Source organism: Eublepharis macularius, chromosome 11 (assembly GCF_028583425.1).
Source record: "Eublepharis macularius isolate TG4126 chromosome 11, MPM_Emac_v1.0, whole genome shotgun sequence".
Classification (NCBI taxonomy): Eukaryota; Metazoa; Chordata; class Lepidosauria; order Squamata; family Eublepharidae; genus Eublepharis; species Eublepharis macularius.
This window is the reverse complement of record NC_072800.1, coordinates 81,535,003-81,556,971: the sequence shown is the minus strand read 5'-3', so window position 1 is coordinate 81,556,971 and position 21,969 is coordinate 81,535,003. Positions and strand designations below refer to the sequence as shown.

The window sequence follows — 21,969 nt, the reverse complement described above, 5'->3', positions numbered from 1 at the left end:
GTGGTTCTTTAAAAATAGTGCAGGTAGCATTCTACCCAGACTTTTTACCAGAAGACTTATACTCGCTTGGTGAAAGTGACAATAACCCCCATATTGCCCCAAATTCACTTGGGAAGAAGAGAGCACGGGAAGAACTAATTCTTCTAATTATAGACCATTATATGTGGGCTTAGGAGGGAGTCACTCAGGTGTCCTGCTCTAAGCTGCTTTAATGTTTGTGTTGTTTAATACTGCCCACGCATCCTCACACATATAAAGTAGCTTTGCACGCAACTCCTCATGAGAATCTTCACATTTACTTGTGGAACTGTATGCTGGCATTTGTCTAGAAAGATTGCAAGGCAGAGTAAGAAATTTAGGTTTTAAAAATGTTCAGGACAGTCACACTGAAATGCAGATGCTTTTGTCTAAAACACTGTTGTGGGTAAATTATTTCATGTTACTACAGGCTTTGAAAGATTGTCTTTGAATTGAGGAGCCAGACTCATTTTTCAGCCTCCAGGGTTTGTGTATTAATGACTACATTTTGTAATAACTTCCACAAAAGCCAATGCTAACTATTCAGTTTCTTGTAATCTTTTTAATACAGTGAGAAAGCAATGTTGCATATTATTGTAGGGTTGTTATCACTACAGCTGACTGCCAGCCCAGATATAAAACTCCCATTTTGAAGCTCTGCAGTGCTCATTTTTTGTGTTTTGTTTTGTTTAATAATATTAGGACCTGGGGCTAACTTACAAATATACCCAAGGATCTCAGTAAAGCCATTCTTAAGGAATATTCCTTTTCATAGCTCCTGTTGCGTTACTCAAGATGCATGAATGCAATATGAATGATATATTGTGCCTTTCATGCCACAAATAATCATGTTACCCATAACGATGATGGGATGGCTAGCAGACTCCCTCTTTGTTTTGGGAGCTGTTGAAAGAAGCAGCAGCTAAGCTAAGAGGTGAAAGGTGCATTTGAAAAATACTTCATCTTAGTTTGGCAGCTTCTGATAGCAACAGCTCTTGCCCACTCACTCTTCAATCGTAGTTGAAGAAGGGGTGTTGGCTAGATTCAGAAAGCTCCACTCCATATATCCTTGTTATAAGATGTGGGGACAGAGCTTTCTGAATCTAGCCAAGTCCTTCCAGTGTCAGCTGGGGAGAGAGGGAGTGAACAAAAATGTTGGGAGGAGTCAACCAAGCTAAGAAACAAAAAAGCATGTACATTTGATAAAAATACTAAGAACTGTGATGGAATTCTGGTGCATCACGGTAAGCTGTTGCCTAGGATTTGTTGAGCCCTGTATTACTACTTAAATAAAATATTTTAACATTTTATTTATTTTACATAATTATATCTTGCTTTTCTTCCAAATGGGGACTTAAAACAGCTAATGACTTCTCCATTGTATCCCATGACAACATCCCTGTGTGGTAGATTATTCTGAGAGCATGTGATTGGCCCAAGGTCACCCAGCGAGCTTCCATGGCACAGTGGAGATTTGAAGCTGTGTCTCAGATTTGTCTGGCAGTTTGACTTGTGTGTTACACAGGCTTCAGAGTGGCATAGGAGCCAGAAGACAGGCTTCCATACAAATAATAAAAAACCCAACCCTGACTAGATTAGCTTGAGTGGTGACTCACCTTTCTCTAATAAGCAAGGGTGCACTAGTAGCAATTTTGCGGAGCATAAAATTTAATGCCAGCACCTAGTTGCATGAGATTTTTCCAGCCCTGTTAGAAATCCGCAAGCTTGCAATGAAGTAGGTTAAACAGTCTGAGGGGCTTTCTTCTTCATACAATTTATACTTTGGAGTAGCCTGCGATGTTTAGACATAAGATTTTACAGTGGAAATTCCTGTAAGCGGGTGCATAGGGCAAAGGCTTCTGGCCCAAGAATGACATGTCAAGACAGGCAAGCAGAGACGAGGAGCTTGCAAGTATAGGTGCATAGGCAGGCAGTAACGACCAGGGAGTTCATTGGACAGTTGATACGCTTAGGAGGAAGAAGTGAGGGGTACGAAGTGTACTGACATAGTTATATTGACATAACTGCAAGGAAGTATTCCCAAATTAGTCATATTTATTCCATGGCATAGAGCCATTGCCCTATATGGCACATGAGATGCTTTGACAAAGTATGAGTCTCATGGGTGTCTTTCTGTTTAAACAGATAAATTTGTTTCCTTCTGGGTATTGCGTGTTGCAGGGAACTACTCTCCCTGGAGGCCCTTAGAGTTGTGAGTGCAGATGTGATTAGCTGAAGCTTTGGTGTGGCATTCTTGGGAGGTAGCATTACCTTAAACTTTGAAAACAAACAGCTTTTTTTCTCCAACTGTCACTTGCCAAATTACTAGTTTTGCCTTTAGTTTCCAGTTATGCTATGCTTCTCATTTATGGCAAAGTTATATTAATCCTAGTCCACATGCTACAAGTGGTGATAGAGTTAATGTTTCATTGGCCACAATTTTGTTTGTCTTCCCATTTTGTCTTCCCTGTGTTCTGGCTTGCATTTTTTAGTTCATCTTTTTAGACTACATTCTTGAATATTTGGCTCTTCATTGTATGTGGTGAATTTAAAATATAAGCATTGTATTGTGCAATATCGGCCAGTGCCTGTTGTCTAGTCCAGGGTAACTACTTTGACTATCATTTCTTCTAGACATTTTCAAGTCCTCCTATCTGAGGTACAATTTTAAAAGAAAATATTGAACCTTAAATGACTTATAGGAAGAGCCTACATTCTGCTGAAGATCATCATACTCTATTATATCAAAGTCTTCATTGATGGGCAAGGCTAGAGAAAATCAAAGGGCTATAAATTGAGCATTCAATGAAAATAGACAGAAGCGTGGACTAGAAATCTGAGCTTTTCACACTGTATCTTGTCCTGAGTAATTCAAGGTCCAAATGAAACAGAGTTCCAGTTTTAGCAAAGATATGGTAGTGGAGGATGGGAGATAGAACAGAAGATGCTGATGAGTCTGTGAGTAAGAATTCTGCAGCCCTGTTCTGTATCAACATTAGAGACCCAAACCATTAAAAACATTTTTATAGTAATGGTAAACCACATTCCCAGATCCATCAGTCATATCTGGCAATTGTGAATGTACAGAATGTATTTCAGTCATCATGTAAAAGAGAAAGGTTCAGGTCCAGTAGCACCTTAAGGACCAACTAGATTTCCAGGGTATGTGCTTTTGAGAGTCAAGGCTCCCTTCTTCAGATACATTTAGAAGTGGAAGTATGTAGGGTTTTATCTAGCCAGAAAATGGGAAGGGTATTTAAAGTAAAGTTTAAAATAATATTCTAATTAACTTAATAGAATTGAAGTGTAAAGAGCAGAAAATCAGCATGTGTAGTGAGAGCAGAGTCCAGTGTCTCTGTTAAGCCCTGTGTGATCCATTGCTCCAACTCTCATTTTCCTTTGAAGTGTTTCTACTTGAGAAGTGAGCTGTGGCTCACGTACCCTGCCCCAAATTTTGTTAGTCTTATAGGTACTACTGGACTCTTGCTCTTTTCTACTGTTAAGGATAGACTAACATGGCTAACCATCTTGATCTTACTTGAGAACTGTTACTCTTAGGTCAGTGATAGGATGTCCTGGAAGATTAAAATGTTCTCCCATGGGTTTTTGTATATTGTTGTTTTTTGAAATCAGATGTATGACTCTTCATAAAAGAATAAATTATCTTTAAAGTTCTACTGGATCCGAATGTTGCTCTTCTGCTCCTTACCAAAATTGACTTGATAGCTTAAGAAAACACATTTCATGTGCTTTTTTCCCTCTGAGTTAAGAATATAAAATATAAATGCCTTTATATAAATTTTTGGCGAAGTCCTTGTTTAGAATAGTATTTACATGTCTCAAAAATGACACCCTATTGGAGAAGTCAATTGTAACAAGATTCTGTATAAGCAAGTTCCACTTAGTTTGAAAAGAATTGTGCTTAGACTGCAGTCCAAAATGATCAGAATCTTGGCACACTTTTCTGTGTGGATAGTCTAAAGAGCTGGAAGTTTTTAGTTGAGAAGAAAAGATGGAGGCCATGATAATGGTATTAAAATCATGAATCACAAATATAGAGAAGTTTTTCTAACACACTAGAACTTTGAGTACCATTAAAGTTAATAGGTTATGATTTAGGACAAATGGGAGCAAGTCTGTTCGTAGTGCACAATGAACTCGAGGAAACCTAAGATGTACAGACAGCCACTAGTTTAGATGACTTTACAAAAGGATTAGATGTGCCCATAATGGTATGTCAATCAAGGCCATTAGCCATTGCAGCTCAGTGGAGCTTCCATGTTGTGAGGCCCCATATCTGTTAGTAACAGGGGCTGGAAATAAAACTGGGAGTGGTGATTCAATTGTATGATTCCCAATTTGTGAGCTTCTAGATGCATTTGATTTTGAACTAAAGGAAATGGAAACCTGACCTTCCCAGATCTTGATCTTGTCTGTGAGAGTAATGTTATACTTTTCTTAACACTTTTGCTGAGATAAGGTTAATTGGTAAGGTAATAAGGTAATTGATAAAAGAATCCTGGAAGGGCCCATTACATTGATAATCTTCATGACTTGCTTCCTAGAATTCTTCCCACTGAGGACTAGCTTAAACTCATAATCTGTATTTACCATACCTTTCTGTTTGGAAAATTATGCTCCATTGAGTCATCTGGAAAAAAAGTCATTAGAAACTTCAAACTGGTCCTAATTAATAGGTTTCTTTGTTGACTGAGAGAAGCCATTTGTACTGTTGGTAAAAGTAAATGCTGAAGACTGAAGAACTCAGAACGTTTTCTCCTGCTCCGTACTGTGGGTTGGATCCCATGGGAGATTTCTTCTAATGGAAGGGGGAGGATTTTTACCCTCCTTTCTGTAGTCCTCTGCTTCCCTTGTGCACTGTTCTTAGCGGGCTTGTGTTCTCCAGGGTCAGCAGGGGGTGGGTGACATTTTGAGCTACAGCAGGTGAGGGCAAAAAACGCATGCTCTGCTGATGGAAAATCTATTATCAATGGAAATTTTTGTTGGGATCCTAGCTAGTCTTTCTTTTGGTGATTACCTAGTAAATGTATTTATTTAGAATACGTGTTTGCTGCCTGTTGTGAGACCTGTTCTGCTTTGGCCAGATTTGGATCAGAGGGCTTTCTTAGCACATCAAAAGAACCTTCAGAGTTTCTGCTATGCAGCAACTTATTTTGAACTGGTTAATTGGTTTTTGGGTTTAGGGGGTTAGTCACCATTCAAGTGAGGAAATGAATTTTGACTTGAGATTACCTCTGATTCTCTGAAACTTCGCAGTGTTTTTAAAAATTAATTTCATAGCCCTTTGAATTTCTGCTGAATAAATGAACAGGCTACCTGTCAAAAGACCTCTTGGATTTCATCATAGCCAGCCTTCTCAAGTGTGTTCAGTGACTTTCTTAATACTGTGAAGTTCCAGTAGCTGAATATAAGGCCTGATTTAAAACAGGATGCTGGGAAGGAAAAGACCTTCTCAGTGTGTCCTGGCGTATACTCAGCATCTTAAACTGTACTGCAATTTGTTCAAAATAGGCATGCATGCATGCTTAGTTACCATGCCAGTAAAGTTGTTTTGCAATGGTTGCAGATCTCTAGCATCCGTCATAAGCAGTAAGCACATGTAGCTGTTTTGTACAGGTTGCAGTAGTTTAAGCAAGAGCTTGAAATTGCACAAGATGCAAAATCCCACAAGGAAGCTCTTTGCCGTATTTAAATTGGGCCTCAGGTGGATGGGGGGTTGGGGCTGACAGTCCTGTATTAAAATAGCAAGTATGCCTGTTAAGAGATGTTTTGTTTGAAATTACTTCCTTTTGAGTCTACTATTTAGGAGAGAAAAACTATTGAACATCTTTGCTAGATAATGTTTGTTGCCGATACCAAGTAAAAAAGCCCAGCTTTTAGGCACTAGATACTGAGTTAGACCACTAGTATTTTTGTCACACTTAATACATTACACATGGCTTTCTCATTTGGGGACTGTTGATACTGTATTTGGGAGAGTCCTGATCACTACTGTTTACTTTCCCTCCTTTCGCACAGTAGCTGCCTCTAGCTGCATGGAGCTGGTGATTCCAGAGTATAGCCATGTTGTCTTTTAAGATGCTTCAGATTCCTGTTTACTTTTACTGCAACAGCAAACAGAATTTATTTCCGGCATTAGCTTTCATAGTCTAGAGTCCACTTCATTGCCTCTGAAGTATTGGGCTCTAGACTATGAAAATTTATGCTGGAATAAAATGATGTTGGTCTTTAAGATGCGACAAGTTTCCTATTTGTTTATGTAGCTTATTAGATGGTAAACTATTTCTGTCAGTGGTGAAACAGGGTTGAAAGCCACTTTCATCTCTGTTGCTTCTTGTTTCCTTGATGGTTTTATCTTTCCCCTTTTTCATTCTCCTATCAAAACCTTTGTCTTTAATACTGGCTTCCTGCTCAGATGTCCTCCTTGTCACATCAGAAAGTTGTTTACTGAAATAGTAAGCATGACCAAGATAAATCCTGTTGACGTGTTAGCATTAGTTTTTGCAAAGTTAGTGGTGGAGTTTCCTTTGCATGTTAGAAGAAATGATGACATGTTTATCACAGTTTGTAGAGATTGGTTATACCAGTAGCTGCATTGTGTTGATTACAGTATGAATTCTTGTTGAGTTTCTGCTGCTTAAAAAGTTGCTTCATATTGTGATGAATTTTTCATTCTTGTAAACTGCCAGGACATAAGAGCATAAAAATTGTTAAGTTTCCTTTGTATAGTTCAGTCTTGTTCATGGTATTCAGGTGAACAGTTTGTCTACTGTTTTTTTCATAGCTGGAATAAATATGCCTTTTACACAGCTTATATTAAAGTTGTATCTCAGAGTTTTTAACACAAGGACTATATAATGGTTCAGCTTTATTATTTAAGTAATGAAAATGTTCAAATCAGAAACTACCAGAGTTGCTTTGATAGTGTTTTTAACAAATGGTTGCAGAAGGTGCATCAGTTTTGTAACTGGAGCTGCTGCAGACCAGTCTCATACCTTTCTCTCAGTAGTTTTATTAGCTTAATTGGAAACTGCTTTATACAGAATGTATACTTGTAATCCTTGTGCTAGGTGCTGACCTGAGACTGAAATTTTAGAATCAAACAAATATCATTATTGCCGCCCTTTATTTTCATTGTCCTCAAATGGCAGTGGAGCTGGCTTGTTGAAAACATTGGCAACTTTAAACTAACAAAGTGCTTAGAACAGATGTCCTTAGTGGTGGTACATCATTGGCATACTTACAGCGAACAGCTCTGTAGATTGTTGTAAGATATCTGATGGCTACGGACTTTTAAAATTATTAAATGTGGGAGGTTTTTTAGGAATTCAATATATGTAGAAATACCAGACTTCTAAGCCCTCCTCCACCAATGCTTTTTTGTTTTCATGCGGCCGGTAACTGTTCCTGGAGATGCCCTGCTGTATGAAAAATAGCTGTTGAATAATTGGATTTAGGCTTTTCTATGTTTTGCTTCCTTGATGACTTTCCCGGAGAAAGGTTTTGCAATATTGCATGACTTAATACTGGAATTATTTTCCATAACAAAGCCACATACTCTGCAGCGCAACTTTAACTAGTGTTGCATTGTATTGTTAAGATAATTAGAATGACTTGAACTTTGGACAAATTCCAGGAAGGCACGTAGCCAAAGAAACAGGATTGGTTGTGGGCCTGTGACAAGTGTATATTGCTTTATCAGGAGTAGGATGTTAGGTGTGATCCTGAAGACTTTGGCGTCTGCATTCCTTGTGCTCTGTGTTCAGGTTTGTAAGAGAATATGCTTTGATACTCTGTTTTCATTTCAGTGTATAATATTTGCATAAATTCTGTTTAGCCTTTCTTGAGCATTCTGTATTGGATACTGACTGAGTTTTTTGGAAGCTATTTGAGAAAAGGCGTGTAACTGGAAAAGATTGGATAAATGGGGTATGAGTTTGGGGTCTGTTCCGATAGTGCAGCCCTGCGCACTCTTGTTCCAGTCTAAGTTCAGTGAAATTAGGGCTTAGACTGGGAGAGGAGGTCACTGTACTGGACTGCAGTCCAAACAGTGAAGACTAGTATATTGGGGCAAAAGAAGCTCGGAAGTGCAGTTGGCAGCCAGAAGAGAAGAGGCAGGGATGCCTGTTGGAATTATGTTGAACTCTAGCTTGGGAGTAGCTCTCGCTTTCTGATGTTTATGGACAGAGGCAGACCTGTTTTTCTCTCAAGCTCTTAGCCCCTCCTGTACTGAAAATTTTTTCAGACTAGTTCATTCACAGGGCCTCCTCCATAGTGGTCTGTAATAAATGACTAATTAAAATGGATCAAACTGTAAAGAAGGGAAAGTTTGAAACACATTTTGGGAAAACTCCGATGAAGCAAGTTTAACTTTTCAGCTGTACTGAAAAGCAACTTGGTACCTATTTTAGATTTTACTGATAAGTAAGTGACTGTTGTAATAATAATAATAATAATAATGCATTAGGGACATACGTTTCTAACTATTTACCTTGCCTTTTAAATGGAAATTTACAGTGTTATTGAAATGAGGCCTTGTTTTTGGTTTTTTTACAGAACTTTGGTAACAAAGAAAAATAAAATATGGTGGATTATTATGAAGTTCTAGGTGTGCATAGGCATGCTTCACAAGAAGACATCAAAAAAGCGTAAGTAATTTTATTTAAAGCTAGAAGCTAGAATGAGTTATTGTCATATTCTTTTGAATTTCCACATATCCCCTCTCAGTAAATAAAACAAAAAAACAAATGAAACCCCTATGAGTACCTTTGTCATAAATATTTTCTCATTGATCAAGTTATGTTGACTGTGTTTACTGATATAGCTGCTACTGCTTCTATACCAATTTTTATATATAATTGATTAGATATTTGTGATAGATCTTTCCAAGTTCTTGTACATGTTTGAGTTGATAAGTTGTAAAATAGCTGCCAGCTGCCTGGAGAACTACAATATTTCTGAATCCAATTATCTGCGTGTGTGTCTTAAGATGGTGACTAGTTTGAATAGACATACACTCTTGAAGGATAGCTTACTCTTTGCAAAGGTGCTTGATAGCAGACAGTTCAGTTTGTGAGCAGCCTGTTTGACATTTGCAATCAGCACTGTAAAATGTTCTATAAACAGAACGTTTTTGAACAGTTTGCATATGTTAACTGTGCTGAAATGTTAATTGTGCATGTGTGTTTTTGCACTATTTTTTCATAGTTGTGTGTCCTCCACCGTGTCCCTTGTTGCTGCTTCCTTTAATGTCTGCTTTTGGCCAATTTTTGTTATATTTATTGTTTAAATGTGCTTAATGGAGGACTGTTCTAGTTTCAGTTTTAATTTTTTCCTACATCTCAGATGGCAAAAAATGAGATGTGTTAAGTAGCATAATGTGCAGCAGTTAGCAGAGCTCTCTAGTATTGATTATGTTCACAAACTGTAGATTTGCACTGAATCGCCTTTGCTGCCTTGTTTGCACTGACCCTCTCCTCAAGTTTCCTATTTAGCACTGACCACAGTTCTACCACAATATCTGGATTGACAGTAAGATTTGCTTTTATCCCCTCCTGACCACACTCAGAAGACATGAATTGAAGGGTGCTTTTGATTCTAGTTTGGTGGGCAAGAACTTAACTGGGATGTCAAGGAAAACTGTAGTTAACAGTGAGGAGAGAATATAGAAATTTATGGCATATTCATAATTCTTCAATTGTGCAGTCAGAGGATTGTCTAAATTAAGAGACTTGAGCTGTACAGCTCCTGTAAGATGCAAATAACTGTTTGAAATCTTAAATATTATATCGTAATTAACTTAAACTAATGTGATACTGCTTATTGGTAACTTCATTGCCTTTCTCAGATGCTATTAATAAAAGGTAAAGCAGTGATTCCATGCCTCATCAACAAAAATAGACACTTAAAACCTGTGCTCCCAGTAATTAAAATGATACTGTAGATCTGGAGGTAAAAGACATCTAATATCAGCATATATCAAATATTATAAAATACAATAGCTTGGAGTGTCAAGACTGCCTTCCTTGGAGTTTGTAAATGCACGATAATCTAATCAAGTGCACTTCTAATACTATAGTGCAGTGCACACATGCTGATTTTGGGGTGGGAGGGAGTGGAGGACTTTTGCTGAAATTTATTGGGAGGACTGATCTCTGGTAGTTGAATCTACGTAATGAAATTCACTGTTGGATCTACTTGAACACAGGATGGGCATCAAAATTCTTGAAAATTTGGAAATTTCCTATAAATAATTGGCCATCAATTACTAGTACTTTTCTCTTTTAAAAAAAGCAATTACTAATGCCACCCCTCATACTATATTTTTAAAGACATTTTGAGCTTCAAACCGAGCCCTTAATGATTGTCTGTAGAGTACATCTTATTCATGTCTGTAAATGTTTTACAGGAAATGTGACCTTGAACAGATTTTTTGGGAAGGATGTTTAAAATTGTTACCCGCCCTAATTTTGCTACACAGTAACCATTTTGCTTTTAATAGTTGTGTTTTCTTTAAGAAAACCAAATCCGATCCATTATAGACACTACAATACACATAGCCCAGTTACTCAGTATAATATAGCTCATGTAATTCTTCCATAAGTCTCATAATTTCTAACATTACATCGTTTTTATTTGAGGCTGTTAGCATTCAACAGTTTATGGCTGTTTCACTGTGTATGTAGTATCTCTCATGCATAAAACAGCATATTGAAAGCAATAACTACCCCTTTTCATTTCAGGTACCGTAAACTAGCATTAAAGTGGCACCCTGATAAAAATCCAGATAACAAAGATGAAGCGGAGAGACAGTTTAAACAAGTAGCTGAGGCATATGAGGTGTTGTCAGATGGTGAGTATTAAGAAGGTATTTAAGTTAGCAAATGACACTTTATTTTTGAGGGAACTCCTGCCTCAGGGATCTGTCACTTCTTTGATTTAAATCACTTTCCAGTGTTACAGAATCTGTATTTGCTATGGTTTTTGGCTTCAGGATGTTAAACAGTAAGATCCACATCTACTAACTTGAGGAAACATCAAGTCGTTGTTGTTGTGGCCACCATCTTGTTTTAGAGCTCCCATTAATCTGCAAGAATATTGATGGTCTTTGAATTTCTTTCCATAACTGTTTCTGTTACAGGATTCCCTTCTTCAGTCTTTATTTCTACTGTCACTTCAAATTCACCTGGCAAACCATCTTCTGTAGCTGTAATATACCATGCATAAATTTTTCTTGTTGCAAAGCTTTTACCTTGTTATACAAGTGGGTTTTGTCCTGATACAGAATTCACACATTGAAACTGATTTCATTGTTCTCAACAGGAATCTCTCAACATTACTAGTTGTGTAAGAGGTTGCTTGTGCTTTTTTATAGCGTTGTATGCTGGAATTTTAGTTTCTTTTTGCTTACTGGATGGGAACTCAGCACTGGCCAAAACAAAAAGCCACAGCTAATCTAAAAGAACTGTCATATTTTTAATACAGCCTCTATATTTCTTCTTACCAAATGTGGCTAATTGAGTTGTTAGTGGTAGCTTATGTCACAATAAATTTATTGGCCTTTAGAGTGCCACAAGATTCTGCTTTTATTGACATCAGTTGTTTGTTATGTCTTAGCTGCAGCTGTCAAGGTTTTTTTTTAGCTATGTTTAATAGTAACAGGTCTGCCCCTGTGCCAACCACAAAAGCAGCAAAACCAGGCCACTCACATATATGGCTGGAACCTTTATATGCTTGAGTGACACCATTAAGTTATGCAAAAAATAAACAAGAATTGAAGCTTGCAGTAAACACAATGGGTAGAAACTTCTTAATATAAATTGCAAGACATGGAGATAATTGGATACCCTGGTAGTTTGCCTTAACTGTCCTTTGTTCTTTTTAGCTAAAAAACGTGATATCTATGACAAATATGGAAAAGAAGGCTTAAATGGAGGAGGTATGTGGGAATTTAATTTTTTCCTTTTCTAAAATTAGTGTAAATGACTTCTAGTTGTAAAGATGTATGTAATTTTTTCTCCAAACATTTTCCTCTATCCAGTAGTAAAACTAAAAGATTACTAATTCGCATGACTTAAGTTCTCCATTAGACATGGGCATGAATTGAAATACGAAGCAAATTTTGTCACAAAACGGGCTGTTTCATGTGCCACAAAACTGCGTTTTATGGGGCCACGGTTATCATGAAATTATCACGAACCTCATGACTTTTTGGCCTGTTTTGTTAGCTTTGTGAACGATTCATAATTTCAGACAGGCTGGTGCTGATCCATTGATTCCCTAGGCAACAATGGGCCCAGACCTTTTGCTGCCATTGGAAACCCCAATCATAACCCACTTACCCTTTATTGGCAGCTCTCCTAACCATCTGGAGAGCTTCCATTCTACCCTATACAGCCAGGAGCTGGGAGTTCCTCCCCTAGGCAACCAAGGAGGTAGGCCTTCTGTAGCCATGGGCACACCAGTCTCACCCCTCCAAACCCTGTTAGGCAGGTCTGTCAGCCAACCACAGACCTCCTGTTCTGATATACGTCAGCGTTTTGCTGGGATTGGAGTGGGAGAGTGTGTGGAAGGATTTGAGATTGTGCTTTTGGCTGCTGCTGCTTTAAAGAGACTGAAAGAAGTCTCTTATTTCCAGCTCTTGGCCTTGCTGTGGAAAGGTCTTTGAGTGAGGGTGCCTTTTTTCCTTCACCCCACTTCACCCCACCCCCTTACTCTGTCTTCCCAGCCCAGCTCCACCACGGCCATTCCTTCGTCCTCCTCTGATCCAGCAACTCCCAGTCCCCGTTTCAGTCATGTACTATGGCAGCACTTCCCTTCCCACCCTTCCCAATCAACATATTACAAACTGGGAGGGTGGGTGGAGGAGAGCATGCTGAAGTCTTCCTGCGAGTTTGGCATCTCCAGGTATGAAGGGGGCCGTTGAAATGCCCTGGGTTCTGACGAATCACGAAACTAACGGATCGTTTTGGCAAACGTCAATTTTGTGACGTTTCATGATTCGCGACGAAACATGAAACTCGTTTCGGGCTTTTTCCGTTTCATGCCCATGTCTACTCTCCATCTTGCAGTTACAGTAGGTAAAATTATTAGAAAAAACTCTTTGTTGTATGACTCTGCATACAAGTGGCCACAATATTTTCTGTTTTTGTTCTTCTGTAACAGAATATATGGCTACCTTTCTTAATAATTAAAACATTCTAGCCCTCTTGTTAACCTTACTTTAGTATATACATTTATATATATGGAAATTTAGTTTAAAGTATTTACATGTCTGTAATGGGTGGTACTTGTCTAATTGGAAATCTGGAAATGGGTCAAAACAAAATTAAGTACTTCATTGAAATGTTCTCTGTAGTTCAGAATTAAGAATTTTTTTGAACTTTAAATAAATATGAAGAGTTCTAGAGGAGTTGGAAATAAAAATGTCCCAAGGTTTCCTGATTAGTAACTCATCTAAAGTTCTTAAGATTGAATACAGACAATGTGTATATAGGAAGGAAACTGGAGATTTTTGCATGTTTTTTTGCTTAGTGAGAGCTATATAAATTAAAGTAAATACAAAATATTGTGAAATTTCAAAGCATTCGTGGCCAGAAGAACTGATGTGTGATAGAGTGCTTCTCTTCTACAGGTGGAAGCCATTTTGACAGTCCATTTGAATATGGTTTTACATTCCGGAACCCAGATGATGTCTTCAGGGAGTTCTTTGGTGGAAGGGACCCATTTTCATTTGACTTCTTTGGTGAGTATTTGACATAGGTGTGAGAGAGGATGGGTTGAAAGTGAAATATTGAAAATGCTGAAATTTGCCTTGGTAATAAAATATGCTGGTCTTTTCCTGTACTACTTTATTTTTCTGGAAAGATACTAATAGAGCTCTTAAGTCTTGTTAACATTTATACTTTTAAAAACTTCTTTTGTTTAGTTTGATTTATTCATGTTGCAAAAGGGTAATATGCTAGGGATATGTTTATTTAAATGAATTTCTTGTTTGTATGATGTGGCTTTGTTTATTTAATTGGATTTCTCTGGGGTAGTGTGAATCTGTGAAATGGAAAGGGCATGATCTGTGAAAGTAGCATTGCCTCTTGTATTACCACCAGTGCTTCAAGTGGTTTGTTCTTGATCTTTTATATTCAGATGTCTTATGAAGATAGACTTGGGTCTGACCCCCTGCACAGACTATCAGTTTGCAATAATCTCTGAGGTGATATAAGCACCCCAAATGACTAATGTGCATTGCTGTCTTCTTTGCATACAGCATTGTAGTTGGCTGAGATATGCAAACAGAGTTAACACAGTCTACTTGGTACCCTTGCTTAGGGAGAGTTATGCCATGAAGATTGTAAGTATGGAAAACTGGTCAGTAATGTGCTTTTGAACTTTCTGACCATTTTTTCTTCTTACACTTCACCATCAAGATCAGCCATAGGAGAGGAACCACAAGTTATTCAAACTTGCTGTTGATGCAGATGCATTTTATAGTCTGAAATAAAGGGAACCTATCCCGAAGCCTGAATTGACCATCAATGGAACTGAATCTGGCCAGGCAAAAAATTCTTTATCCACAGTTATTTATGAAGAATGGAGAGGTGAAGAGGGATTAAAGTACCAGGTAATGGTACTTATCATCCATAAATTGTATCTAAGGAGAAAAGAGTATAATGGGAACCTTTTTCCTTCTGGAGCCATGGATCTTTGAAGAGTCATCTGTTACCTGTTTTTCCATGTAAGTAGCATGGAAAGGCATACATGTGAGAGCTGGTTCTCATTTAATCATCTAAAATCCATTTTCCCATATGGAAAAGGGAGTCTATGACACTTTTCTACTTGTCCTTTTTATATAATAGCCTGTGTCTGTGTCTATAGGAGGATAGTAGAACCATTCCCCTAGCAAATAATGGAGATTCTACTAGTGGCTAATTTGCCTCCCTGATCCTATATTTGAGGGACAAGGGACTGGGAATTAAATTTCCTTCCATGTAAGTAAGGTGTATTATATTGGATCATTAGAGTTCCTCTTACGGAGTAGTAAAAATCTGGTGTCTTCCATAGCAAGGAAAAGAAGGCAAGAGCAGCAAAGGCCTCACCAGTTAAATCTTGCATCATTATGTCCCCTGGGATGCTGAAACAGCATCTTAATGGAAATGTGCCACACTATGACTGTGACGTTCACTGTGATTTGTTAAAAGAACTCCTTTTTTTAAAAAAAACCCTTTTTATATTGCATAATTTTTAAACTGGCAGTACTTGCCAAATTGTATTAAATTCAGAGATGGGAGGGATTTGCAACCTAAGGTAGCTTGTATTGTTTAGTAGCAAATTATTTATGAATTGACGCATATACAATTAATACTTTTCTTAGATGCATACTCAGTGACCTTCAGTTGGCTTCCAGAGGAGTCTAGTGAAGGATCAGAAGAAGGCTTCTTAGAGGAGCTGGAGGAAGTGTATAGTAGTGAATCAATAGAATTGGCAGAGGAGCTAGAGGAAGAATATAGTGAAGATTTTTTTGAGATGGTTGAAGATCACGATGAAAGATCTGGTAATCCAGAAGAACTGCTAGTGGAGGAGGAATCTGAAGGAGTTGCAGAAGAGGCTCTAGAGGAGGAAGCGAGTTTAGTGTCAGAAGAACCTAGCAGTATAATCTCAGATGACGTGGAAGAAGAAATAAATGTAGCATCAGATTTGGAATACTGCTGCAGAAGTCTTTAATAAACTTATTTAAGCAGTCTCCTTTACTTCTCTCGAGAGTACTCAGAGGGATAGCATGAGGAAGAAATTGAAGCTCTAATTTAGTTTAAATGCTGTTATAAATTACAATATTGGAGGCTTACTAACTTTGGCAATTGTGAATGTTTTTATAACCAGGTTTAACTAGCAGAACCCAAATGTTAGTTTACCATTAACATTGTATACGCAGTAATTTAAAAAGCTTTCTTGGAGATGGAATTACAGAGTGCTGAGGCTTAATTAGTGATTGAGCGAGCAGTGACGGAGCAGCTGCAGGTATTCCTGGATGATTCCTGGATCTATTCCAGTCTGGTTTCTGGCCATGGGACAGAGACAGCATTGGTCGCCCTCACAGATGATCTCCACAGGCATCTGGATCGAGGTGGGTCGGCGCTGCTGGTCCTATTGGACCTTACCACAGTGTTTGACACAGTCGATTATGAGTTCCTGACCCACCACCTTGCTGATGCGGGGATTTGTGGGACAACCTTACAGTGGCTAGTCTCTTTTCTCCAAGGTCAGGGACAGAGGGTGGCGCTAAGGGAGCAGTTGTCGTCATGCCACCCATTGGTGTGTGGTGTCTCTCAGTGGGTGATACTCTCGCCAATGTTGTTGTGCCCCCTTATCCAGCTGGTGCAGAGTTTCAGGTTGGGTTGTCATCAATATGTGGATGACACCCAACTTTATCTGTTGATGGATGGCTAGCCAGATGCCGCTCGAGACAGCTTGGCCAGGGCTTTGGAGGTTGTGACAGGATAGTTTAAACAGAGCAGGCTGAAACTAAATTCAACAAAGATGGAGGTCCTGTGTCTGGGTCGTAGGTTGTTGGGTACAGAGATCCGGCTCCCATCCCTTGATAGGGCGCATTTGGTACCTACTCCATTGATAAGGAGCTTGGGTGTGGTCTTAGTTGCCTCCTTATCGATGGAGGCCCAGATCATGGTGGTTGCCAGATCGACATTTTACGATCTTTGCCAGGTCAGGCAGCTTGCCCCCTACCTCGCTCCCTGTGACCTAGCAACAGTGATCCATGCAATGGTCACCTCCAGATTGGACTACTGTAACTCGCTCTACACTAGGCTGCCTTGGGCCTGCTCCGGAAGTTACAAATGGTCCAGAATGCAGCGGCGCGCCTCTTGACTGGGACTCTGTTTCGGTCACATGTGACACCTGTACTGCACCAGCTGCACTGGCTCCCAGTGGAGTTCTGGGTCAGGTTCAAGGTTTTGGCATTGATCTTTAAAGCCCTTAGCGGACTGGAACTAACATACCTGCAGGACCACCTCTCACCCTATGTTCCATGGAGAGCATTGCACTCAGCAGGAAAAAGCCTACTGGTGGTCCCTGGTCCCAAGGAGGTTCAACTTGCCTCTATCAGGGCCCAGGCCTTCTCGGTCCTGGCCTCAACCTGGTGGAACTCTCTATTTGAAACAACTTGAGCCCAGAAGGATTTATCATTCCGCCAGGCCTGTAAGATGGAGATGTTCTGCCAGGCTTTTGGTGGTTGAGGCGAGCAGTCCTCCTCTTTAGCCTCCCACTGGGGAGAGGGAGTCTCTCCTCTTTCTTGGTTTCTGCCAGTGGTTTGTCGCCATCTACCACTCGAGACTCAGGATGATACGGTGCGGGTTGTACTATAGGGCTGCTGGAGAAAGTTGCTTTACTGCTACCTGCCTTAGATGCTGTTTTATATTTTATATAAGCCTGTTTTAACTGTGGATATCTATATATTGGATTGATTTTATGTATGTTAGCCTCTCCGAGCCTGCCTGGCGGGAAGAGCGAAAGAGCGGATTACAAATCTAACAAATAATAATAATAAGGAAATGCTTCCAAAAACTGTAGTACGGAGCTAGATCTAACACTCTGAAGAATAAACTTATCCCTCTGTATTGGTCCACTGTAAATCTACTTACTGGTTATCTGTGAGAGATACTAGGAATTCTTAAATCTACACGGTTAATTATTGAAATGTTAATCACCCAGAATAAACAGATAAATATTAATGAACTGAGGTTCCTGTGGTGGGTTATTGTTAATGACTTCTTTTGAGTATAGCATGTTTGTATTAGTTTTTAACTGATGTAGTTGTTTATGGTGTGAACTGCTTCAAGCTCTTAATTGAAGAGAAATGGTAAGAAAATCAAATAAATAAAAATAAACTCTAAAGGCAGATGCAATCTAATATTATCCCCTCAGGATATTAACTGAAACTTTGTTTGAATTTACCATTTCATTAACATGATTCAGTGTTTAATGGATGAGAGAGTTTACTTGATTTTTATATAACAAAGACCAATATACAGAATGCCCTTACAGTTACAGTGTGAGTGTTAGATGTTACAGTGGTTTACAAGTGGTGGTTTTGTTCAGATGCATTGAAGGAATTTGATTACCAAAGGACATCTGTCTGGCCTCAGCCAGGGCAAGGGCCTTTTCTGCCCTGGCCCGGCCTGGTGGAACGCTCTCCCGCTGGAGATCCGGGCCCTGCGGGACCTGTTACAGTTCTGCAGGGCCTGTAAAACGGAGATGTTCCACCAGGCCTTTGGCTGAGTGCCAGCGGGTGTCCTCCTTCTTCCATCTAAGACCACCACTTTTTCTGGGGCTGCCCTCGGCCATCTACTATGCCGATATACGGACTCCCAAATATTTATTTAAATAGCCTGGACTATTTTAACCTGGAACCTGGACTATTTTAATGACTTTTTAAAGATTATTATTGATTTTATAGTTTTGTGATTAATTCACTGTGTTTTATTAATGTTGTTAGCCACCCTGAGCCCATTTGTGGAGAGGGCAGGGTATAAATCAAATAAATAAATCAAATCAATCAATCAATAAATTCCTTATGTTGTCCTGCTGTACAGCTGGCTTTTCCCCAGAATAAGAATTCATATATTCTTACGACCCACTTCTCCTCCAATTGCCTTACTTTCCCAAGCCACTTAAGTTGTATAAATGTTTCTTGATACTGTAAGAGGCGTGTCCAGCTGTTCACTCTTGCTGGTTAAAAGCAGCATTGTTCCTTAGATCAGTTTTATTTTTTTAAAAAAATTGACAAAATATCCAGCAGTATGCATTCATACTTAACAGCACAGCAGTACAATAACAAAAAATTATACAATAGAAAATGCAGATAGATTTTTATCTCTTAGTTTCTCCTTCCAAAACATAATAAGCAATATATAGTGTTTGGTGGTAGAAAATGCCATCAAGTCGCAGCTGACTTATGGCAGCCCTGTAGGGTTTTCAGTATGAGACATTCAGAAGTAGTTTGCCTGCCTCTGTGTACCAACACTGATTTCCTTGGCGGTCTGCCATCCAAGTACTAATCAGGGCCAACCCTACTTAGCTTCTGAAATTTGACGAGATTGGGCTAGCCTGGGCAATCCAGGTAATGGCATAGTTTATCAATATTTTGGAAATGAGTTCTTTGGTAATATGTCATTTTTATCTTTTGGTAATATGTCATTTTTATCTTTTGGTAATATGTCATTTTTACCAATAAAGAAATGTTCCAGATTTTATCAAAACATTCACTTAGGAATGGTGATACTGGCTTCCTCCATTTGGCTGCTATAATGATATTTTTGCTACTCTAAACAAATTAGTTTTCAGTTTTGTGATATATTACTACCCTATCCACTGGCTTATCTTACCAAGCATTAATTTTGGAACTCTCTCCATAGACACATTTACTTGATGCTCCCTTGAGTCTCAGTGAGAAAGGCAGACTATAAATAACATAAATAAATAAATAGAGAGAACAGCAGATTAATCTTTCCTAGTTTCTATATAGTTCTCTTAAATTCTACATGTTTAGTATTTGGTCATTACCACATTGTAGGCTATGCAGAGCTAGGACAGAACTTTAATACAGGGGATAATTACAATGAAAATTAACTAAGCTGTCTATCTACCATAAAATTGAGGCAATTACCCTTAAACTGATAATGTGAAAGGGATAGAATAGCAAAATTAACTCTTTTGAGGGATCATTGTTATGGTGACAGCAGAAGGGAGTGTGGGTCCCTGTGGATCAAGAATTTGACTTTCCTGTATACTGTACTAGTATAATGTAACCATAATATGACTGTTTTCACGTTATCTTCTGTACTATTTTCAGTCTTATAATTAGTTCAGTTTGAGTTCTGTTTTATATAAACATCAGGTAATTTTAAAAAAGAACTGGCTATATTTAGATGCATAATAGTGGGTAGTAATATAATATAGCTCAAATCTATGAGTGACCTTCATAGTTAGTGAGTCATTCTCTAAACTAGCAGAAATGAACTGGGTGTTCACATTAGTGATTTACTTGATGAATCTGTGGACTAACATGTAAGCTTCTGAGCCTTTTGTTTCACTTGTGATGCTTGGAATGCTTCATGCCAAATCATTGATTTTTTGCTAAAGATGCACTAGTTGAGTTGTCCTATCTGTAGGATTTTGATAAGTAGGATTAATTCAGATTGCTTCATTTTAGTGCTTAGTCCTAGTAGTACTTATTTATATGTATTGTTTTATTTAGCCGTTAAGCCATTTATATTAGTCTGTACAGTTAAATAGCAGATATACATAAGCCTAAAATATGCCTGTTAGTAGAGGATGCTGTTCTCGTGTTTTTGATGAAGGTGGGTTTAATGCCTAACCTAAAAATAATGCTTGGTGACTGTGAATCATTGTCCCTTTATTCTCCTTGGTAAATAAACCTAGAAAAAGCTTAGTTACTCCTACTTTTTGACAAGCATCCTTGGGTTTGCATAATATGAACAGCCCCATTATAACAGCAGTCAGAAGTCTGAATAATTACTGCAACTTTATTGCTACACTTATTTATAAGCACATCAAACATTATGGGTGTTTTTGATTATGCTTTCCTTTTCTTTAACTTTATATGCATCAGAAACAAGCACAAAAATTGAAGTGGGCAACATAAATCACAATGATGCACCCTATGCTGGAAGAGTTCCTCATGGCTTTTGTGTGTGTTTGCTTTATTGAATAGAACATATCCAAAAGTTTGTTTTTACATTCACTTTGACATGACCCTCCTTTGTTGTCTGGAGGATATCAAGTCAATACTGAAACTCCAGGTTTGTTGTGTCACGTTCAGAGATGGGCACTATCCGCATTACGAACGAAAAAAACCCACGATAATGGCGATCGCGCGATCGTGACCCGGTGGATCGTGATCGTCCACGGCCAACGATCCAGCGGTCGTGAGGCCTGGATTGGGGCGTTCTGGCTCGGTTTGAGAATCCAGACACTCAGGTGCCAGCAATCTATTCCCCTGGCAACGGAGCCAGGGGAATGCCTGAGCTCTGTTTGCCCTCCTTCTGTCGCCCTGGAAACCCGAATGGAAGCCCAGCTTTCTTTGATCAGCAGGGCTTCCTTCCAACCACGGAGCAGCAAAGCAGTCACAAGTTGGGAGAAGACACCCAGGGGAGGGAGGGGGAAGGGGGTGTTCTGTAGCCATGGGCTCTCCAATCTCATCCCTGCAAACCCTGATAGGCAGCTCTGACGGCCAAACACAGACCTCCTGTGTTGCTGAATGGGACCCATGCTTATAAATAGCCGTGGTCTCCCAGGCTGGGTTTCACTTTCTGCAAGCAGTGGAGTGGGACAGAGCTCTTTCTTGCTACTTGCTAGCCTTTGGGGAGAGAGAGAGAGACTGAGAGAGTTGGCCGCCGCCACAACCCACCTTCCCACATAGCTGGGAATACCAGCGTGCCCCGCTTTGGCATCCACGATCCACGGTTCAGGAACGGGAGATGATCGGTGTGGATCGTTAATTCGGGATCGTCGCTGGCACCGAACCACGATCCGCTGGCTCGTTAATTTTTTTGGGATCGTGCCCATCTCTAGTCACGTTCCATCTTTCGCACAACCTGAGGCTTTTCAGATCCCCAGAACATTTTTTTTGATGTAATAAACTTTCTGGGTTGCTTTACCATATTCACCCCCCCTTCATCTTAGGTTATGTGATTCCATTCAAAAGCTGCACTTATTTAAAATTGTAAAGGTTTCATGTGGCCTAGCCACCCTGTGTGTTACCATGCAACAGCCTTGTAAAATAGGTCATGCCGGTCCTAATATGGACTTTTAAGGCATTCATTTCAGCAAAAACTAGTAATGCTGCAGGGTGGTATGTCTGTGTGATGGTTACTCTCTTCTGGTTTCAGATTGATGTTGTGT

General features: G+C 39.2%; 1 protein-coding gene across 1 annotated transcript in view; it reads left to right on the top strand.

Moving 5' to 3' along the window:
- DNAJB6 (DnaJ heat shock protein family (Hsp40) member B6) overlaps positions 1-21,969 on the top strand; it is a 61,905-nt gene that overhangs the window by 2,349 nt on the left and 37,587 nt on the right. Inside the window, exons 2-5 of the mRNA XM_054991135.1 lie at positions 8,596-8,687; positions 10,782-10,891; positions 11,924-11,977; positions 13,673-13,783. Coding sequence (XP_054847110.1) covers positions 8,623-8,687; positions 10,782-10,891; positions 11,924-11,977; positions 13,673-13,783 — 340 coding nt within the window. The 5' untranslated portion in view covers positions 8,596-8,622. The remainder of the gene's footprint in view (positions 1-8,595; positions 8,688-10,781; positions 10,892-11,923; positions 11,978-13,672; positions 13,784-21,969) is intronic.